The sequence below is a fragment of the Salvelinus alpinus genome, chromosome 4 (assembly GCF_045679555.1).
Source record: "Salvelinus alpinus chromosome 4, SLU_Salpinus.1, whole genome shotgun sequence".
In the NCBI taxonomy this organism is placed as follows: domain Eukaryota; kingdom Metazoa; phylum Chordata; class Actinopteri; order Salmoniformes; family Salmonidae; genus Salvelinus; species Salvelinus alpinus.
In genome coordinates this window covers 97,019,811-97,036,958 of record NC_092089.1, presented here as the reverse complement: position 1 = coordinate 97,036,958, position 17,148 = coordinate 97,019,811, and the positions used below count along the sequence as shown (strand labels likewise).

Genomic DNA, 17,148 nt, shown 5'->3' with positions numbered 1-17,148 from the left:
TCTAAGAACCACATACAAACGTCTTCTATGAACCATATTCAAACGTCTTCTAAGAACCATATACAAACGTATGCTAAGAACCATATACAAACGTCTTCTAAGAACCATATACAAACGTCTTCTATGAACCATATACAAACGTCTTCTAAGAACCATAAACAAACGTCTTCTATGAACCACAAACAAACGTCTTCTAAGAACCACATACAAACGTCTTCTATGACCCACATACAAACGTCTTCTAAGAACCACAAACAAACGTCTTCTATGAACCACAAACAAACGTCTTCTAAGAACCATATACAAACGTCTTCTATGAACCATATACAAACGTCTTCTATGAACCATATACAAACGTCTTCTATGAACCATATACAAACGTCTTCTAAGAACCATATACAAACGTCTTCTATGAACCATAAACAAACGTCTTCTAAGAACCACATACAAACGTCTTCTATGACCCACATACAAATGTCTTCTAAGAACCATAAACAAACGTCTTCTATGAACCACAAACAAACGTCTTCTAAGAACCATATACAAACGTCTTCTATGAACCATATACAAACGTCTTCTATGAACCATATACAAACGTCTTCTATGAACCATATACAAACGTCTTCTAAGAACCATATACAAACGTCTTCTATGAACCATAAACAAACGTCTTCTAAGAACCACATACAAACGTCTTCTATGACCCACATACAAACGTCTTCTAAGAACCATATACAAACGTCTTCTATGAACCATATACAAACGTCTTCTATGAACCATATACAAACGTCTTCTATGAACCATAAACAAACGTCTTCTAAGAACCACATACAAACGTCTTCTATGACCCACATACAAACGTCTTCTAAGAACCATATACAAACGTCTTCTATGAACCATATACAAACGTCTTCTAAGAACCATATACAAACGTCTTCTATGAACCATAAACAAACGTCTTCTAAGAACCACATACAAACGTCTTCTATGACCCACATACAAACGTCTTCTAAGAACCATATACAAACGTCTTCTATGAACCATATACAAACGTCTTCTATGAACCATATACAAACGTCTTCTAAGAACCATATACAAACGTCTTTTATGAACCATATACAAACGTCTTCTATGAACCATATACAAATGTCTTCTATGAACCATATTCAAACGTCTTCTATGAACCATAAACAAACGTCTTCTATGAACCATATACAAATGTCTTCTATGAACCATATTCAAACGTCTTCTATGAACCATATACAAACGTCTTCTATGAACCATATACAAACGTCTTCTAAGAACCATATACAAACGTCTTCTATGAACCATATACAAACGTTTTCTATGAACCATATACAAACGTCTTCTATGAACCATATTCAAACGTCTTCTATGAACCACATACAAACGTCTTCTATGAACCATATACAAACGTCTTCTATGAACCATATTCAAACGTCTTCTATGAACCACATACAAACGTCTTCTATGAACCATATACAAACGTTTTCTATGAACCATATACAAACGTCTTCTATGAACCAAATACAAACGTCTTCTATGAACCAAATACAACTGTTGGGTGTTTGAAGGTACTCTTTGAAGCCTTCAGTTTTTATGTAACAAGTAAAGCTCATCAAGTGTCTCCTTTGAAAGTGATTCGCTGAAGGAGCCTGTAGGAGCCTGCTGGTTAGTTTGGTTGTCAGGGAAACATGAGGAATAGGTGTTGTGATGTATTACAGACCCTACTGTTACTTATCGCTACTGCAGCCAGAGAATGTAATAATGTCCAAAATGGCACCCTATTCCCTATTTAGTTTTTCTGTATAGGGAATAGAATGCCATTTGGTACAGCTTATAATACATTATACTGACTCATGCTAACTTCTTTTGGCATACTCAAGCTGCATCATATGGAAACGTCAAGGAGTCTTATGGAAACACTCAGAGTCTTATGTAGGCTGGCAGTCGGATAAGGCATGTTTGAAATTCTTACTACAGTTTGAACACATGACACGCACACACACATGCACACATGCACACACACACACACAGACACACACACACACACACACACACACACACACACACACACACACACACACACACACACACACATAGTCAGTCAGGCACCAAGACACAGGATAGGAAGTGACAGTGTTTCCTTGATGACACCTGCCACCCATTTCATATCTGTCTGTAACACTATCACTCACTACTACATACAGATATACACCTACCTACACCTGTCTGTAACACTATCACTCACTACTACATACAGATATACACCTACCTACACCTGTCTGTTATCACTCACTACTACATACAGATATACACCTACCTACACCTGTCTGTTATCACTCACTACTACATACAGATATACACCTACCTACACCTGTCTGTAACACTATCACTCACTACTACATACAGATATACACCTACCTACACCTGTCTGTTATCACTCACTACTACATACAGATATACACCTACCTACACCTGTCTGTTATCACTCACTACTACATACAGATATACACCTACATACACCTGTCTGTAACACTATCACTCACTACTACATACAGATATACACCTACCTACACCTGTCTGTTATCACTCACTACTACATACAGATATACACCTACCTACACCTGTCTGTAACACTATCACTCACTACTACATACAGATATACACCTACCTACACCTGTCTGTTATCACTCACTACTACATACAGATATACACCTACCTACACCTGTCTGTTATCACTCACTACTACATACAGATATACACCTACCTACACCTGTCTGTTATCAGTCACTACTCATACAGATATACACCTACCTACACCTGTCTGTAACACTATCACTCACTACTACATACAGATATACACCTACCTACACCTGTCTGTTATCACTCACTACTACATACAGATATACACCTACCTACACCTGTCTGTAACACTATCACTCACTACTACATACAGATATACACCTACCTACACCTGTCTGTAACACTATCACTCACTACTACATACAGATATACACCTACCTACACCTGTCTGTAACACTATCACTCACTACTACATACAGATATACACCTACCTACACCTGTCTGTTATCACTCACTACTACATACAGATATACACCTACCTACACCTGTCTGTAACACTATCACTCACTACTACATACAGATATACACCTACCTACACCTGTCTGTAACACTATCACTCACTACTACATACAGATATACACCTACCTACACCTGTCTGTTATCACTCACTACTACATACAGATATACACCTACCTACACCTGTCTGTAACACTATCACTCACTACTACATACAGATATACACCTACCTACACCTGTCTGTAACACTATCACTCACTACTACATACAGATATACACCTACCTACACCTGTCTGTAACACTATCACTCACTACTACATACAGATATACACCTACCTACACCTGTCTGTTATCACTCACTACTACATACAGATATACACCTACCTACACCTGTCTGTAACACTATCACTCACTACTACATACAGATATACACCTACCTACACCTGTCTGTTATCACTCACTACTACATACAGATATACACCTACCTACACCTGTCTGTAACACTATCACTCACTACTACATACAGATATACACCTACCTACACCTGTCTGGTATCACTCACTACTACATACAGATATACACCTACCTACACCTGTCTGTAACACTATCACTCACTACTACATACAGATATACACCTACCTACACCTGTCTGGTATCACTCACTACTACATACAGATATACACCTACCTACACCTGTGGCTCTCTGTCTAAGCATTGATGATTCATAGCACATATGTTAAACAAGTGTGATTTCATCAAAGTAGTGAATCCAACATTTTGATTCCATAGTGCCAGTGATGCCAGTGGTGTGTGACTCTGTGCCAGTCTACCCTCAATAACGCTGTTGTTACATGATGAGGCTTTATAAAAACATCTATCTTCTGTTTGATATCATACACTGCATGACCAAAAGTATGTGGACACCTGCTCTTCTAAAAACCGCATTCCAAAATCATGAGCATTAATATGGAGTTGAACACCTCGTTGTTGCTATAATAGCCTCCACTCTTCTGGGAAGGCTTTCCACTAGATGTTGGAACACTGCTGCAGGGATTTGCTTCCATTCAGACACAAGAGCATTTGTGAGGTCGGGCACTGATGTTGGGTGATTAGGCCTGGCTCACAGTCGACGTTCCAATTCATCCCAAAGGTGTTTGATGGGGTTGAGGTCAGGGCTCTGTGCATGCCAGTCAAGGTTTTCCACACCGATCTTGACAAACCATTTGTGTATGGACCTCGCTTTGTGCACGGGGGCATTGTCATGCTGAAACAGGAAAGGGCCTTCCCCAAACCGTTGCCACAAAGTTGGAAGCACAGAATCGTCTAGAATGTCATTGTATGCTGTAGCGTTAAGATTTCCCTTCACTGGAACTAAGGGGCCCGAACCATGAAAAACAGCCCCAGACCATTATTCCTCCTCCACCAAACTTTACAGTTGGCACAATGCATTGGTGCAGGTAGCGTTCTCCTGGCATCCGCCAAACCCAGATTCATCCATCGGACTGCCAGATGGTGAAGCGTGATTCATCACTCCAGAGAACACATTTCCACTGCTCCAGAGTCCTATGGCGGCGAGCTTTACACCACTCCAGCTCACGCTTGGCATTACACATGGTGATGTTAGGCTTGTGTGCGGCTGCTCGGCCATGGAAACGCATTTCATGAAGCTCCCGACGAACAGTTCTTCTACTGACGTTACTTCCAGAGGAAGTTTGGAACTCGGGAGTGAGTGTTGCAACCGAGGACATACACTTTTTTACGCCCTACGCGCATCAGCACTCGGCGGTCTCATTCTGTGAGCTTGTGTGGCCTACCACTTCGCAGCTGAGCCGTTGTTGCTCCTTGAAGTCTCCACTTCACAATAACAGCACTTACAGTTGACCGGGGCAGCTCTAGTAGGGCAGAAATTTGACGAACTGACTTGTTGGAAAGGTGACATCCTATGACGGTGCCACGTTGAAAGTCACTGAGCTCTTCAGTAAGGCCATTCTACTGCCAATGTTTGTCCATGGAGAGTGCATGGCCGTGTGCTCGATTTTATACACCTGTCAGCAACGGGGGTGGCTGAAATAGCTGAATCCACTAATATGAAGGGGTGTCCACTTACTTTTGGATATATAGTGTATCTTGTGAATATTTAAAGTTAATATATCTCAGGTAAGACACCTATCTAAGGTCATTTCTGAGTTGTGTAAGGGATCTTTGTATTTAAACAATCATTTTTTATTGTTGTCCAACATGACTGTAAATATTGTAGTGTATTGTAGCTCCTCTTTCCTCCTCTCTGTCTTGACAAACATGCTGTTTTGAATGTCTTGTGCTTCTCTGTGTCTCTCCTTGCTCTGCTAATAGGGGCACAAGGCAAAAAACAGCCCGAGGATTTATCGGATAACGATGGTGACGAAGACGAAGGTATTTCCCTTGGTGACCAAAAGATGGTGCATGGTTTATTCAGTTGTAGTGAATACATCATTATGGTCTCATTTGGTTGATTTATGGTCATGTTTGGTTGATTTATGGTCATGTTTGGTTGATTTATGATCATGTTTGGTTGATTTATGGTCATGTTTGGTTGATTTATGGTCATGTTTGGTTGATTTATGGTGATGTTTGGTTGATTTATGGTGATGTTTGGTTGATTTATGGTCATGTTTGGTTGATTTATGATCATGTTTGGTTGATTTATGGTCATGTTTGGTTGATTTATGGTCATGTTTGGTTGATTTATGATCATGTTTGGTTGATTTATGGTCATGTTTGGTTGATTTATGATCATGTTTGGTTGATTTATGGTCATGTTTGGTTGATTTATGGTCATGTTTGGTTGATTTATGGTCATGTTTGGTTGATTTATGGTCATGTTTGGTTGATTTATGGTCATGTTTGGTTGATTTATGGTCATGTTTGGTTGATTTATGGTCAAGCATTTTTAATGCATCAACCAACTCATCATCATCATGCACTTCAGTTCTGCATCACATTTAAACAAATTCTGTAGAAAGTGTGTGTGTGTGTGTGTGTGTGTGTGTGTGTGTGTGTGTGTGTGTGTGTGTGTGTGTGTGTGTGTGTGTGTGTGTGTGTGTGTGTGTGTGTGTGTGTGTGTGTGTGTGTGTGTGCACAATTGTCTGCTGTACTTTTGTCAAGTCAAAATATGTTCCATAGCCACAAAGAATCTGACCCTGCTGAAAGTATTGCTCAGACGGCAGCGGAGTAAAGTGACTAGCATCCGTCTGAACCAGTGGAAAGTCCTCCTGCAGAGAGATTGATAGTGTTACAGGGGCAGTAGAGGAGCTGTCGAGCTGAATGTCCTCGGGTGTGGAAGAAGGCAGTAGTATTAGCTGTGATAATGACATGGTAGTGAAAGTTGCATGCACGCATGGACACACCCACAAACACACACACACACTGCCTTGCACACATTCAAACGAGCACACACACACTCTCAAACACACAGAAATACAGACACACTGACACACACACACGCACCTTCAAACGAGCAGACACACTCAAACACACACACTCAAACACTCAAACAGACAAACACACAGACAGAGAGAAAGAGAGAACGTGAGGGAGGAGAGAAAGAGAGAACATGAGTGAGGAGAGAAAGAGAGAACGTGAGGGAGGAGAGAAAGAGAGAACGTGAGGGAGGAGAGAAAGAGAGAAGGTGAGGGAGAAGAGAAAGAGAGAAGGTGAGGGAGGAGAGAAAGAGAGAAGGCGAGGGAGGAGAGAAAGAGAGAACGTGAGGGAGGAGAGAAAGAGAGAAGGTGAGGGAGGAGAGAAAGAGAGAAGGTGAGGGAGGAGAGAAAGAGAGAAGGCGAGGGAGGAGAGAAAGAGAGAACGTGAGGGAGGAGAGAAAGAGAGAACGTGAGGGAGGAGAGAAAGAGAGAACGTGAGGGAGGAGAGAAAGAGAGAACGTGAGGGAGGAGAGAAAGAGAGAAGGCGAGGGAGGAGAGAAAGAGAGAAGGCGAGGGAGGAGAGAAAGAGAGAAGGTGAGGGAGGAGAGAAAGAGAGAACGTGAGGGAGGAGAGAAAGAGAGAACGTGAGGGAGTTCTGGAGGTCTAGTGAAGACGATTAAGAAGGAGAGGGGGAACGAAGGAAGAGGAGAGAGAGAGGAAGAAAATATGTGAAGTTTCTGCTCAGCAGTCTCATCGTTAACTTTCCATATTCAGCTTGGTATATTCCCGGCTCAGGGTGGATCTTGAAGAGATCATTCACTATAGCGACAGAAACCGCTTCAGTCCCCAAATATAAACCAAACCCCTGTTGTTGATGATGTTGGTGTTATTGTTGTTCCTGCCTTGTGGTCCCAGGGTGAGGGCTTGAACAGGGGGGGGGGGGGGGGGGGGGGGGGTTTAGGTGTATGTTTGTGTTAGGTGTATGTGTGTGTGTGTACTCTTGCTTGTGTTTGCATGCACAGGCTATGTTTTCATTTTGTGTTGAGGTGATGAATGCTTGACAAAGGTATATACAGTAGATCCTGTAGTGTTGAGGTAGACATTACATGATCCATCCTCATATAACCTTATGTTGTCCTGAGTACTGCTGCTCACTACCGACACACTGTCCTGAGTACTACTGCTCTCTACCAACACACTGTCCTGAGTACTACTGCTCACTACCGACACACTGTCCTGAGTACTACTGCTCACTACCGACACACTGTCCTGAGTACTACTGCTCACTACCGACACACTGTCCTGAGTACTACTGCTCACTACCGACACACTGTCCTGAGTACTACTGCGCTCTACCAACACACTGTCCTGAGTACTACTGCTCTCTACCAACACACTGTCCTGAGTACTACTGCTCACTACCGACACACTGTCCTGAGTACTACTGCTCTCTACCGACACACTGTCCTGAGTACTACTGCTCTCTACCAACACACTGTCCTGAGTACTACTGCTCACTACCGACACACTGTCCTGAGTACTACTGCTCTCTACCGACACACTGTCCTGAGTACTACTGCTCACTACCGACACACTGTCCTGAGTACTACTGCTCTCTACCAACACACTGTCATGAGTACTACTGCTCTCTACCAACACACTGTCCTGAGTACTACTGCTCACTACCAACACACTGTCCTGAGTACTACTGCTCTCTACCGACACACTGTCCTGAGTACTACTGCTCTCTACCGACACACTGTCCTGAGTACTACTGCTCACTACCGACACACTGTCCTGAGTACTACTGCTCTCTACCGACACACTGTCCTGAGTACTACTGCTCACTACCGACACACTGTCCTGAGTACTACTGCTCTCTACCGACACACTGTCCTGAGTACTACTGCTCACTACCGACACACTGTCCTGAGTACTACTGCTCTCTACCGACACACTGTCCTGAGTACTACTGCTCACTACCGACACACTGTCCTGAGTACTACTGCTCTCTACCGACACACTGTCCTGAGTACTACTGCTCACTACCGACACACTGTCCTGAGTACTACTGCTCACTACCGACACACTGTCCTGAGTACTACTGCTCTCTACCGACACACTGTCCTGAGTACTACTGCTCACTACCGACACACTGTCCTGAGTACTACTGCTCTCTACTGACAAAGTGTCCCGACACACTGTCCTGAGTACTACTGCTCACTACCGACACACTGTCCTGAGTACTACTGCTCTCTACTGACACAGTGTCCCGACACACTGTCCTGAGTACTACTGCTCACTACCGACACACTGTCCTGAGTACTACTGCTCTCTACCGACACACTGTCCTGAGTACTACTGCTCACTACCGACACACTGTCCTGAGTACTACTGCCCACTAATGAAACACTGTCCTGAGTACTACTGCCCACTAACGAAACACTGTCCTGAGTACTACTGCTCTCTACCGACACACTGTCCTGAGTACTACTGCCCACTAATGAAACACTGTCCTGAGTACTACTGCTCACTACCGACACACTGTTCTGAGTACTACTGCTCACCACCGACACACTGTCCTGAGTACTGCTGCTCTCTACCAACACACTGTCCTGAGTACTACTGCTCTCTACCGACACACTGTCCTGAGTACTACTGCTCTCTACCAACACACTGTCCTGAGTACTACTGCTCTCTACCGACACACTGTCCTGAGTACTAATGCTCACTACCGACACACTGTCCTGAGTACTACTGGTCTCTACCAACACACTGTCCTGAGTACTACTCGTTTCTACCAACACACTGTCATGAGTACTACTGCTCACTACCGACACACTGTCCTGAGTACTACTGCTCACCACAGACACACTGTCCTGAGTACTGCTGCTCTCTACCAACACACTGTCCTGAGTACTACTGCTCTCTACCGACACACTGTCCTGAGTACTACTGCTCTCTACCAACACACTGTCCTGAGTACTACTGCTCACTACCGACACACTGTTCTGAGTACTACTGCTCACTATCGACACACTGTCCTGAGTACTACTGCTCACTACCGACACACTGTCCTGAGTACTACTGGTCTCTACCAACACACTGTCCTGAGTACTACTGGTTTCTACCAACACACTGTCATGAGTACTACTGCTCACTAACGACACACTGTCCTGAGTACTACTGCTCTCTACCGACACACTGTCCTAAGTACTACTGCTCACTACCGACACACTGTCCTGAGTACTACTGCTCACTAACGACACACTGTCCTGAGTGCTACTGCTCTCTACCGACACACTGTCCTGAGTACTACTGCTCACTACCGACACACTGTCCTGAGTACTACTGCTCACTAACGACACACTGTCCTGAGTACTACTGCTCACTACCGACACACTGTCCTGAGTACTACTGCTCTCTACCGACACACTGTCCTGAGTACTACTGCTCACTACCGACACACTGTCCTGAGTACTACTGCTCTCTACCGACACACTGTCCTGAGTACTACTGCTCACTACCGACACACTGTCCTGAGTACTACCGCTCACTAACGACACACTGTCCTAAGTACTACTGCTCACTACCAACACACTGTCCTGAGTACTACCGCTCACTACCCCCCACCCCCTACACACACACAAAAACCAACATAGTCGGACCATAGATAGACTGAGTGTGATTTGGCTTCAGATGCAACATGTCGCCACGGGCTTGACTGGAGAAACACCTGTGTGTCAGAGCGGTGTTATGACAACGCTTCCTGCTCTCAGATCAGGGTCTGTATGTGTGTAATCTCTGTCAAGTGTGGATCCCTTTGGCCACCATCTTTTTGCATGCTAGCCGTCTCTCTCTCACACACTCACTGTCCATCTCTCTCTCTCTCTCTCTCTCTCTCTCTCTCTCTCTCTCTCTCTCTCTCTCTCTCTCTCTCTCTCTCTCTCTCTCTCTCTCTCTCTCTCTCTCTCTCTCTCTCTCTCTCTCTCTCTCTCTCTCTCTCTCTCTCTCTCTCTCTCTCTCTCTCTCTCTGAGCTGTTGTGCTAAACTGGCAAGTCTATTCTTTATCGAGCTAAACTAATGCTTTTTAATGCACATCACTGTTGAGGCAACAATAATAAACAACACAGTGAGAGGGAGCTGGATCTCTGCTGCAGTGTGGCTAATACCTTTGTGTGTGTGTGTGTGTGTGTGTGTGTGTGTGTGTGTGTGTGTGTGTGTGTGTGTGTGTGTGTGTGTGTGTGTGTGTGTGTGTGTGTGTGTGTGTGTGTGTGTGTGTGTGTGCGTGTGTGTGTGTGCGTGTGCGTGCACGTGCGTGTGCGTGTGTGTGTGACAGAGCTGCCTATCAGTAGCTACACATGGTTCAGAGGCTCTTTGTTCTTAGTCAATATGTCTTCATTGAAGTGAGACGCACCTGTAACTGGACAACACGCCTCTCAACAGGGCTTGTTATATCCTCTCACTCCTTTAGGATGTCTCTCTCTCTCTCTCTCTCTCTCTCTCTCTCTCTCTCTCTCTCTCTATCTCTCTCTCTGTCTCCCTCTCTGTCTCTCTCTATCTCTCTCTCTGTTTCTCTTTCTGTCTCTCTCTCTCTCTCTCTCTCTCTCTCTCTCTCTCTCTCTCTCTCTCTCTCTCTCTCTCTCTCTCTCTCTCTGTCTCTCTGTGTCTCTGTGTCTCTGTATCTCTCTGCCTCTGTCTCTCTCTGTCTCTCTAAGTGTCTCTGTCTCTGGCTCTCTCTTCCTCTCTCTCTCTCTGTTTCTCTCTCTCTGTCTCTCTCTGTCTCTCTCGCTCTCACTCTCTCTCACTCTCTCTCTGTCTCTCTCTCTGTCTCTCTCTCTGTCTCTCTCTATGTCTCTCTCTCTGTCTCTCTCTCTGTTTCTCTTTCTGTCTTTCACTCTCTCTCTCTCTCTCTCTCTCTCTCTCTCTGTCTCTCTCTGTCTCTCTCTCTCTCTCTCTGTCTCTCACTGTCTCTCTGTCACTCTCTCTCTCTATGCCTCGGTCTGTCTGTCTCTCTCTCTCTCTGTCTGTCTCTCTCCCCATCTCTCTCTCCCCATCTCTCTCTCCCCATCTCTCTCCCACTCCCACTGCTGAGGTTGAGGAATGAATGTGTGTGTTACTGACTTGGCTTGGATTGCCAAATGCTTGGAGCTCTAATCAGGGAGTAGGGAGCACACACACACACACACACACACACACACACACACACACACACACACACACACACACACACACACACACACACACACACACACACACACACACACACACACACACACACACACACACACACACACACACACACACCCAGACCACCCCCACCCCTCCTACACACAACACAACACACACACCTCAACAATCATACACAAACACACCCTCTCTATCTCCCCAGCCTAGCTCCTGGGCCAGAGATCTGAGCTCCACCTGTGCTGGGATTAACATTAATTCCACCATCCAGCCCTCACTGCATCCTTTCTCCAACACAGCCAGCCACACATGTGCACACACACACACACACACACACACACACACACACACACACACACACACACACACACACACACACACACACACACACACACACACACACACACACACACACACACACACACACACACACACACACACACACACACACACACACACATGCCTCCCCTCCCTGCCCCAACAATATCCCATTCTCTCTGATGTCTTAGAGAAGAGGAATTATGCCTCTTGAAGCCCAGAGATATTTGGAACGGGACTCTGTAGCCCCTTTCCTAGATTAGGATCACAGCTGTAAAGGCTGATCTGTTACTAAGGATGAAAGGCTGTTTCTGTTACTAAGGATGAAAGGCTGTTTCTGTTTCTGCTTTCCTTCAATAGCGTAGAATACATGGGAACGTGAAACCATGCTAATGCTGATGTTTAATCTACAGAATGGACCGTAACATGTATGAGGGGGAGGCACGCGGTGGACTCGTTTTTGGAATACAGCACTGTGATTATTTAGTGTCAGGAACCGTGGAATACACATGTATAACATAAGACTAACCCACCTGGGTTTTGAACCCACTCCTAAGACGATTGCTTTACACGTCAGGTTGAAAGGCTAGCCTTTAGCTCAGGGGGCTAACAACTGTCTCAGGGTCTTCGTGTGAATGACAGAACCTCAGCAGTAGACTGTAATGTATAGAGATCTAGCTGAGCTACTGTTTACAGGGCTGAGAGGAGGGTCTGGGTTGTAGACTGGGAGGAGGGTCTGGGTTATAGACTGGGACGAGGGTCTGGGTTGAAGACTGGTAGGAGAGTCTGGGTTGTAGACTGGGAGGAGGGTCTGGGTTGAAGACTGGAAGGAGGGTCTGGGTTATAGACTGGGAGGAGGGTCTGGGTTATAGACTGGGAGGAGGGTCTGGGTTGAAGACTGGGAGGAGGGTCTGGGTTGTAGACTGGGAGGAGGGTCTGGGTTGTAGACTGGAAGGAGTCTGGGTTATAGACTGAGAGGGGAGTCTGGGTTATAGACTGAGAGGGGAGTCATGGTTATAGACTGAGAGGGGAGTCTGGGTTATAGACTGACAGGGGGGTCTGGGTGAAAGACTGAGAGGGGAGTCTGGGTTATAGACTGAGAGGGGAGTCTGGGTTATAGACTGAGAGGGGAGTCTGGGTTATAGACTGAGAGGGGAGTCTGGGTTATAGACTGAGAGGGGAGTCTGGGTTATAGACTGAGAGGGGAGTCTGGGTTATAGACTGAGAGGGGAGTCATGGTTATAGACTGAGAGGGGAGTCTGGGCTATAGACTGAGAGGGGAGTCTGGGTTATAGACTGACAGGGGAGTCTGGGTTATAGACTGAGCGGGGAGTCTGGGTTATAGACTGAGAGAGGAGTCTGGGTTATAGACTGAGAGAGGAGTCTGGGTTATAGACTGAGAGAGGAGTCTGGGTTATAGACTGAGAGAGGAGTCTGGGTTATAGACTGAGAGGGGAGTCTGGGTTATAGACTGAGAGGGGAGTCTGGGTTGTAGACTGAGAGAGGAGTCTGGGTTATAGACTGAGAGGGGAGTCTGGGTTATAGACTGAGAGGGGAGTCATGGTTATAGACTAGGAGGGGAGTCTGGGTTATAGACTGAGAGAGGAGTCTGGGTTATAGACTGAGAGGGGAGTCTGGGTTATAGACTGAGGGATGCTCTCTGCGTCTTTCTTTCTATATTCTCAGTCTTTCTCTCTTTCTTTATTCTCTCTCTAGTTATTTTCTTTCTTTGTCCCTCTTTCTCTCTCACTCTGCTTTCTCCCACTCTCTCGATATAGCCCTCCCTCCCTCCGTCCCCCTCTCACTCTCTCGATATAGCCCTCCCTCCGTCCCCCTCCCACTCTCTCGATGTAGCCCTCCCTCCCTCCGTCCCCTCCCTCTCTCTCCTGCTGCCCTCTCCCTTCCAGGGGCCTGGCTTCACACAGAACATCAAAGGCTGTGTCTGTGGCGTTAGCTACACCCTCTTTAATGCATAAACACACCGGCTGGGATTCTGGGGTGGAGGATAGCACCTGGTCACCGTCTCTCAAAGGTCATTCAAACCATCAGGTTACCAGTTGAGATGTCAAGATCGGGGGAATAGGCGTGCAGAGACGTCAATGAGCACACACACACCCATCGAAACACACATACACACTATACTGAATTCCTTACAGATTTATTGCATAGTCACTTTATTAAAATAAATTATAAAATGGACAGATAATGCATAAATGCATCAGTCCATCTGTTACGCAAAATATCAAATATCAGCATTGTTGAAAGTTCATCTTGGAGAGTGCTGTGTAACTGACATGTTGAAAACTCCTCTGAGGTATCAAGGTGCTCCTCTCCCTCCATCTCTCCCTCCATCTCCCCTCCATCTCCCCCTCTATCTCCCCTCCATCTCCCCCTCCATCTCCCCTCCATCTCTCCCCATCTCTCTCCCCATCTCTCTCCCCATCTCTCCCTCCATCTCCCCTCCATCTCTCCCCATCTCTCCATCCATCTCTCCCTCCATCTCCCCTCCATCTCCCCTCCATCTCCCCCTCCATCTCCCCTCCATCTCCCCCTCCATCTCCCCTCCATCTCTCCCCATCTCTCTCCCCATCTCTCCCCTCCATCTCTCCCCATCTCTCTCCCCATCTCTCCCTCCATCTCTCCCTCCATCTCTCCCTCCATCTCTCCCTCCATCTCTCCTCCATCTCCCCTCCATCTCTCCCCATCTCTCTCCCCATCTCTCCCTCCATCTCCCCTCCATCTCTCCCCATCTCTCTCCCCATCTCTCCCTCCATCTCTCCCTCCATCTCTCCCCATCTCTCCATCCATCTCTCCACCATCGGTCTTCTCCTCCATCTCTCTTCTCCCCTCTATCTCTCATCTCCCCTCCATCTCTCCCCATCTCTCCATACATCTCTCCACCATCTGTCTTCTCCTCCATCTCTCTTCTCCCCTCCATCTCCCTCTATCTCTCTTCTCCCCTCCGTCTCTCCCTCCATCTCTCCTCTCCCCTCCATCTCTCCTTTCCCTCCATCTCTCTTCTACATCTTTCCCTCCATCTCTCTTTTCCCTCCATCTCTCCTTTCCCTCCATCTCTCCTCTCCCTTCATATCTCCCTCTATCTCTCCTCTCATCCATCTATCCTCTCTCCATCTCTCCTCTCCCTCCATCTCTCCTCTCCCTCCATCTCTCCTCTCCCTTCATATCTCCCTCCATCTCTCCTCTCCCTCCATCTCTCCTCTCCTGGTGATGTGTACTGGAGCTCTGAGGAGCTAGAGCTTAAAGTAGCTACCGCCGTGCAACAGACATTTTTCAATAGTCTTTTCACCATCCAAAATAACAGTGACTGTGTGCTCCTCTGTAGTATAGAACCAAGGTCTGTCCATGGCCTTAGAGACAGAACCAAGGTCTGTCCATGGCCTTAGAGACAGAACCAAGGTCTGTTCATGGCCTTAGAGACAGAACCAAGGTCTGTTCATGGCCTTAGAGACAGAACCAAGGTCTGTCCATGGCCTTAGAGACAGAACCAAGTTCTGTTCATGGCCATGCAGAGATAGAACCAAGGTCTGTTCATGGCCATGCAGAGATAGAACCAAGGTCTGTCCATGGCCATGCAGAGATAGTCATTAGTTGAAGATGTGGTTGTTGAGGATGGAGATGGAGTAAGGTTTTCAATTCAATAATGGAATGTCAACTCACTTCCTGAATTAAACCGAATTGACCCCAACAACCTTTTTTCATACATATAGTGTTTGGCATTCCAGAAGTCAAAGTAACAGAGTTGACATAGCAGGTGTATTGAAGTGTAAGTCAGCTAGAAGTCAAAGTAACAGAGTTGACATAGCAGGTGTATTGACGTGTAAGTCAACTAGAAGTCAAAGTAACAGAGTTGACATAGCAGGTGTATTGAAGTGTAAGTCAACTAGAAGTCAAAGTAACAGAGTTGACATAGCAGGTGTATTGAAGTGTAAGTCAGTCAGAAGTCAAAGTAACAGAGTTGACATAGCAGGTGTATTGACGTGTAAGTCAGTCAGAAGTCAAAGTGACAGAGTTGACATAGCAGGTGTATTGACGTGTAAGTCAGCCAGAAGTCAAAGTGACAGAGTTGACATAGCAGGTGTATTGAAGTGTAAGTCAACTAGAAGTCAAAGTGACAGAGTTGACATAGCAGGTGTATTGAAGTGTAAGTCAACTAGAAGTCAAAGTAACAGAGTTGACATAGCAGGTGTATTGACGTGTAAGTCAGCCAGAAGTCAAAGTGACAGAGTTGACATAGCAGGTGTATTGACTTGTAAGTCAGCCAGAAGTCAAAGTGACAGAGTTGACATAGCAGGTGTATTGAAGTGTAAGTCAACTAGAAGTCAAAGTGACAGAGTTGACATAGCAGGTGTATTAACGTGTAAGTCACCCAGAAGTCAAAGTAACAGAGTTGACATAGCAGGTGTATTGAAGTGTAAGTCAACTAGAAGTCAAAGTAACAGAGTTGACATAGCAGGTGTATTGAAGTGTAAGTCAGCCAGAAGTCAAAGTGACAGAGTTGACATAGCAGGTGTATTGACGTGTAAGTCAGCCAGAAGTCAAAGTGACAGAGTTGACATAGCAGGTGTATTGGAGTGTAAGTCAGTCAGAAGTCAAAGTAACAGAGTTGACATAGCAGGTGTATTGACGTGTAAGTCACCCAGAAGTCAAAGTAACAGAGTTGACATAGCAGGTGTATTGACGTGTAAGTCAGTCTGACCCATAAAGACAACATGTACAGTAATATGTCCCAGTACACCAGGCCACCATCATGCCACGTCCCCACCTTCACTTCTACATTACTGATCCCCACTGACTGACACACTGAGGAATGCACACAGCCTACAACGCTGATCGCCACTGACAGTTACCATGTTTTAGTAAGTGGAGCCACGATGTATGTCTCAGAGTCTTATCTCTCCTCTCTCATTGTCTCTACCCACTCTGGAGTAACAGGGGTGGGGCTGGGTGACAGGGCTGGGTGACAGGGCTGGGTGATAGGGCTGGGTGATAGGGCTGGGTGACAGGGCTGGGTGATAGGGCTGGGTGACAGGGCTGGGTGATAGGGCTGGGTGATAGGGCTGGGTGACAGGGCTGGGTGATAGGGCTGGGTGACAGGGCTGGG

At 45.9% G+C, this 17,148-nt stretch overlaps 1 protein-coding gene across 4 annotated transcripts in view; it reads left to right on the top strand.

Annotated features, from left to right (window-relative positions):
- LOC139574753 (neuroligin-3-like) overlaps window positions 1–17,148 on the top strand; it is a 451,466-nt gene that overhangs the window by 161,474 nt on the left and 272,844 nt on the right. For 3 of the 4 annotated variants that reach the window (XM_071399620.1, XM_071399618.1, XM_071399617.1), the window contains one exon: window positions 5,476–5,535. The exons of the other annotated variant lie outside the window; for it this stretch is intronic. In XM_071399620.1, coding sequence (XP_071255721.1) covers window positions 5,476–5,535 — 60 coding nt within the window. The remainder of the gene's footprint in view (window positions 1–5,475; window positions 5,536–17,148) is intronic. 4 annotated transcript variants of the gene reach the window in all.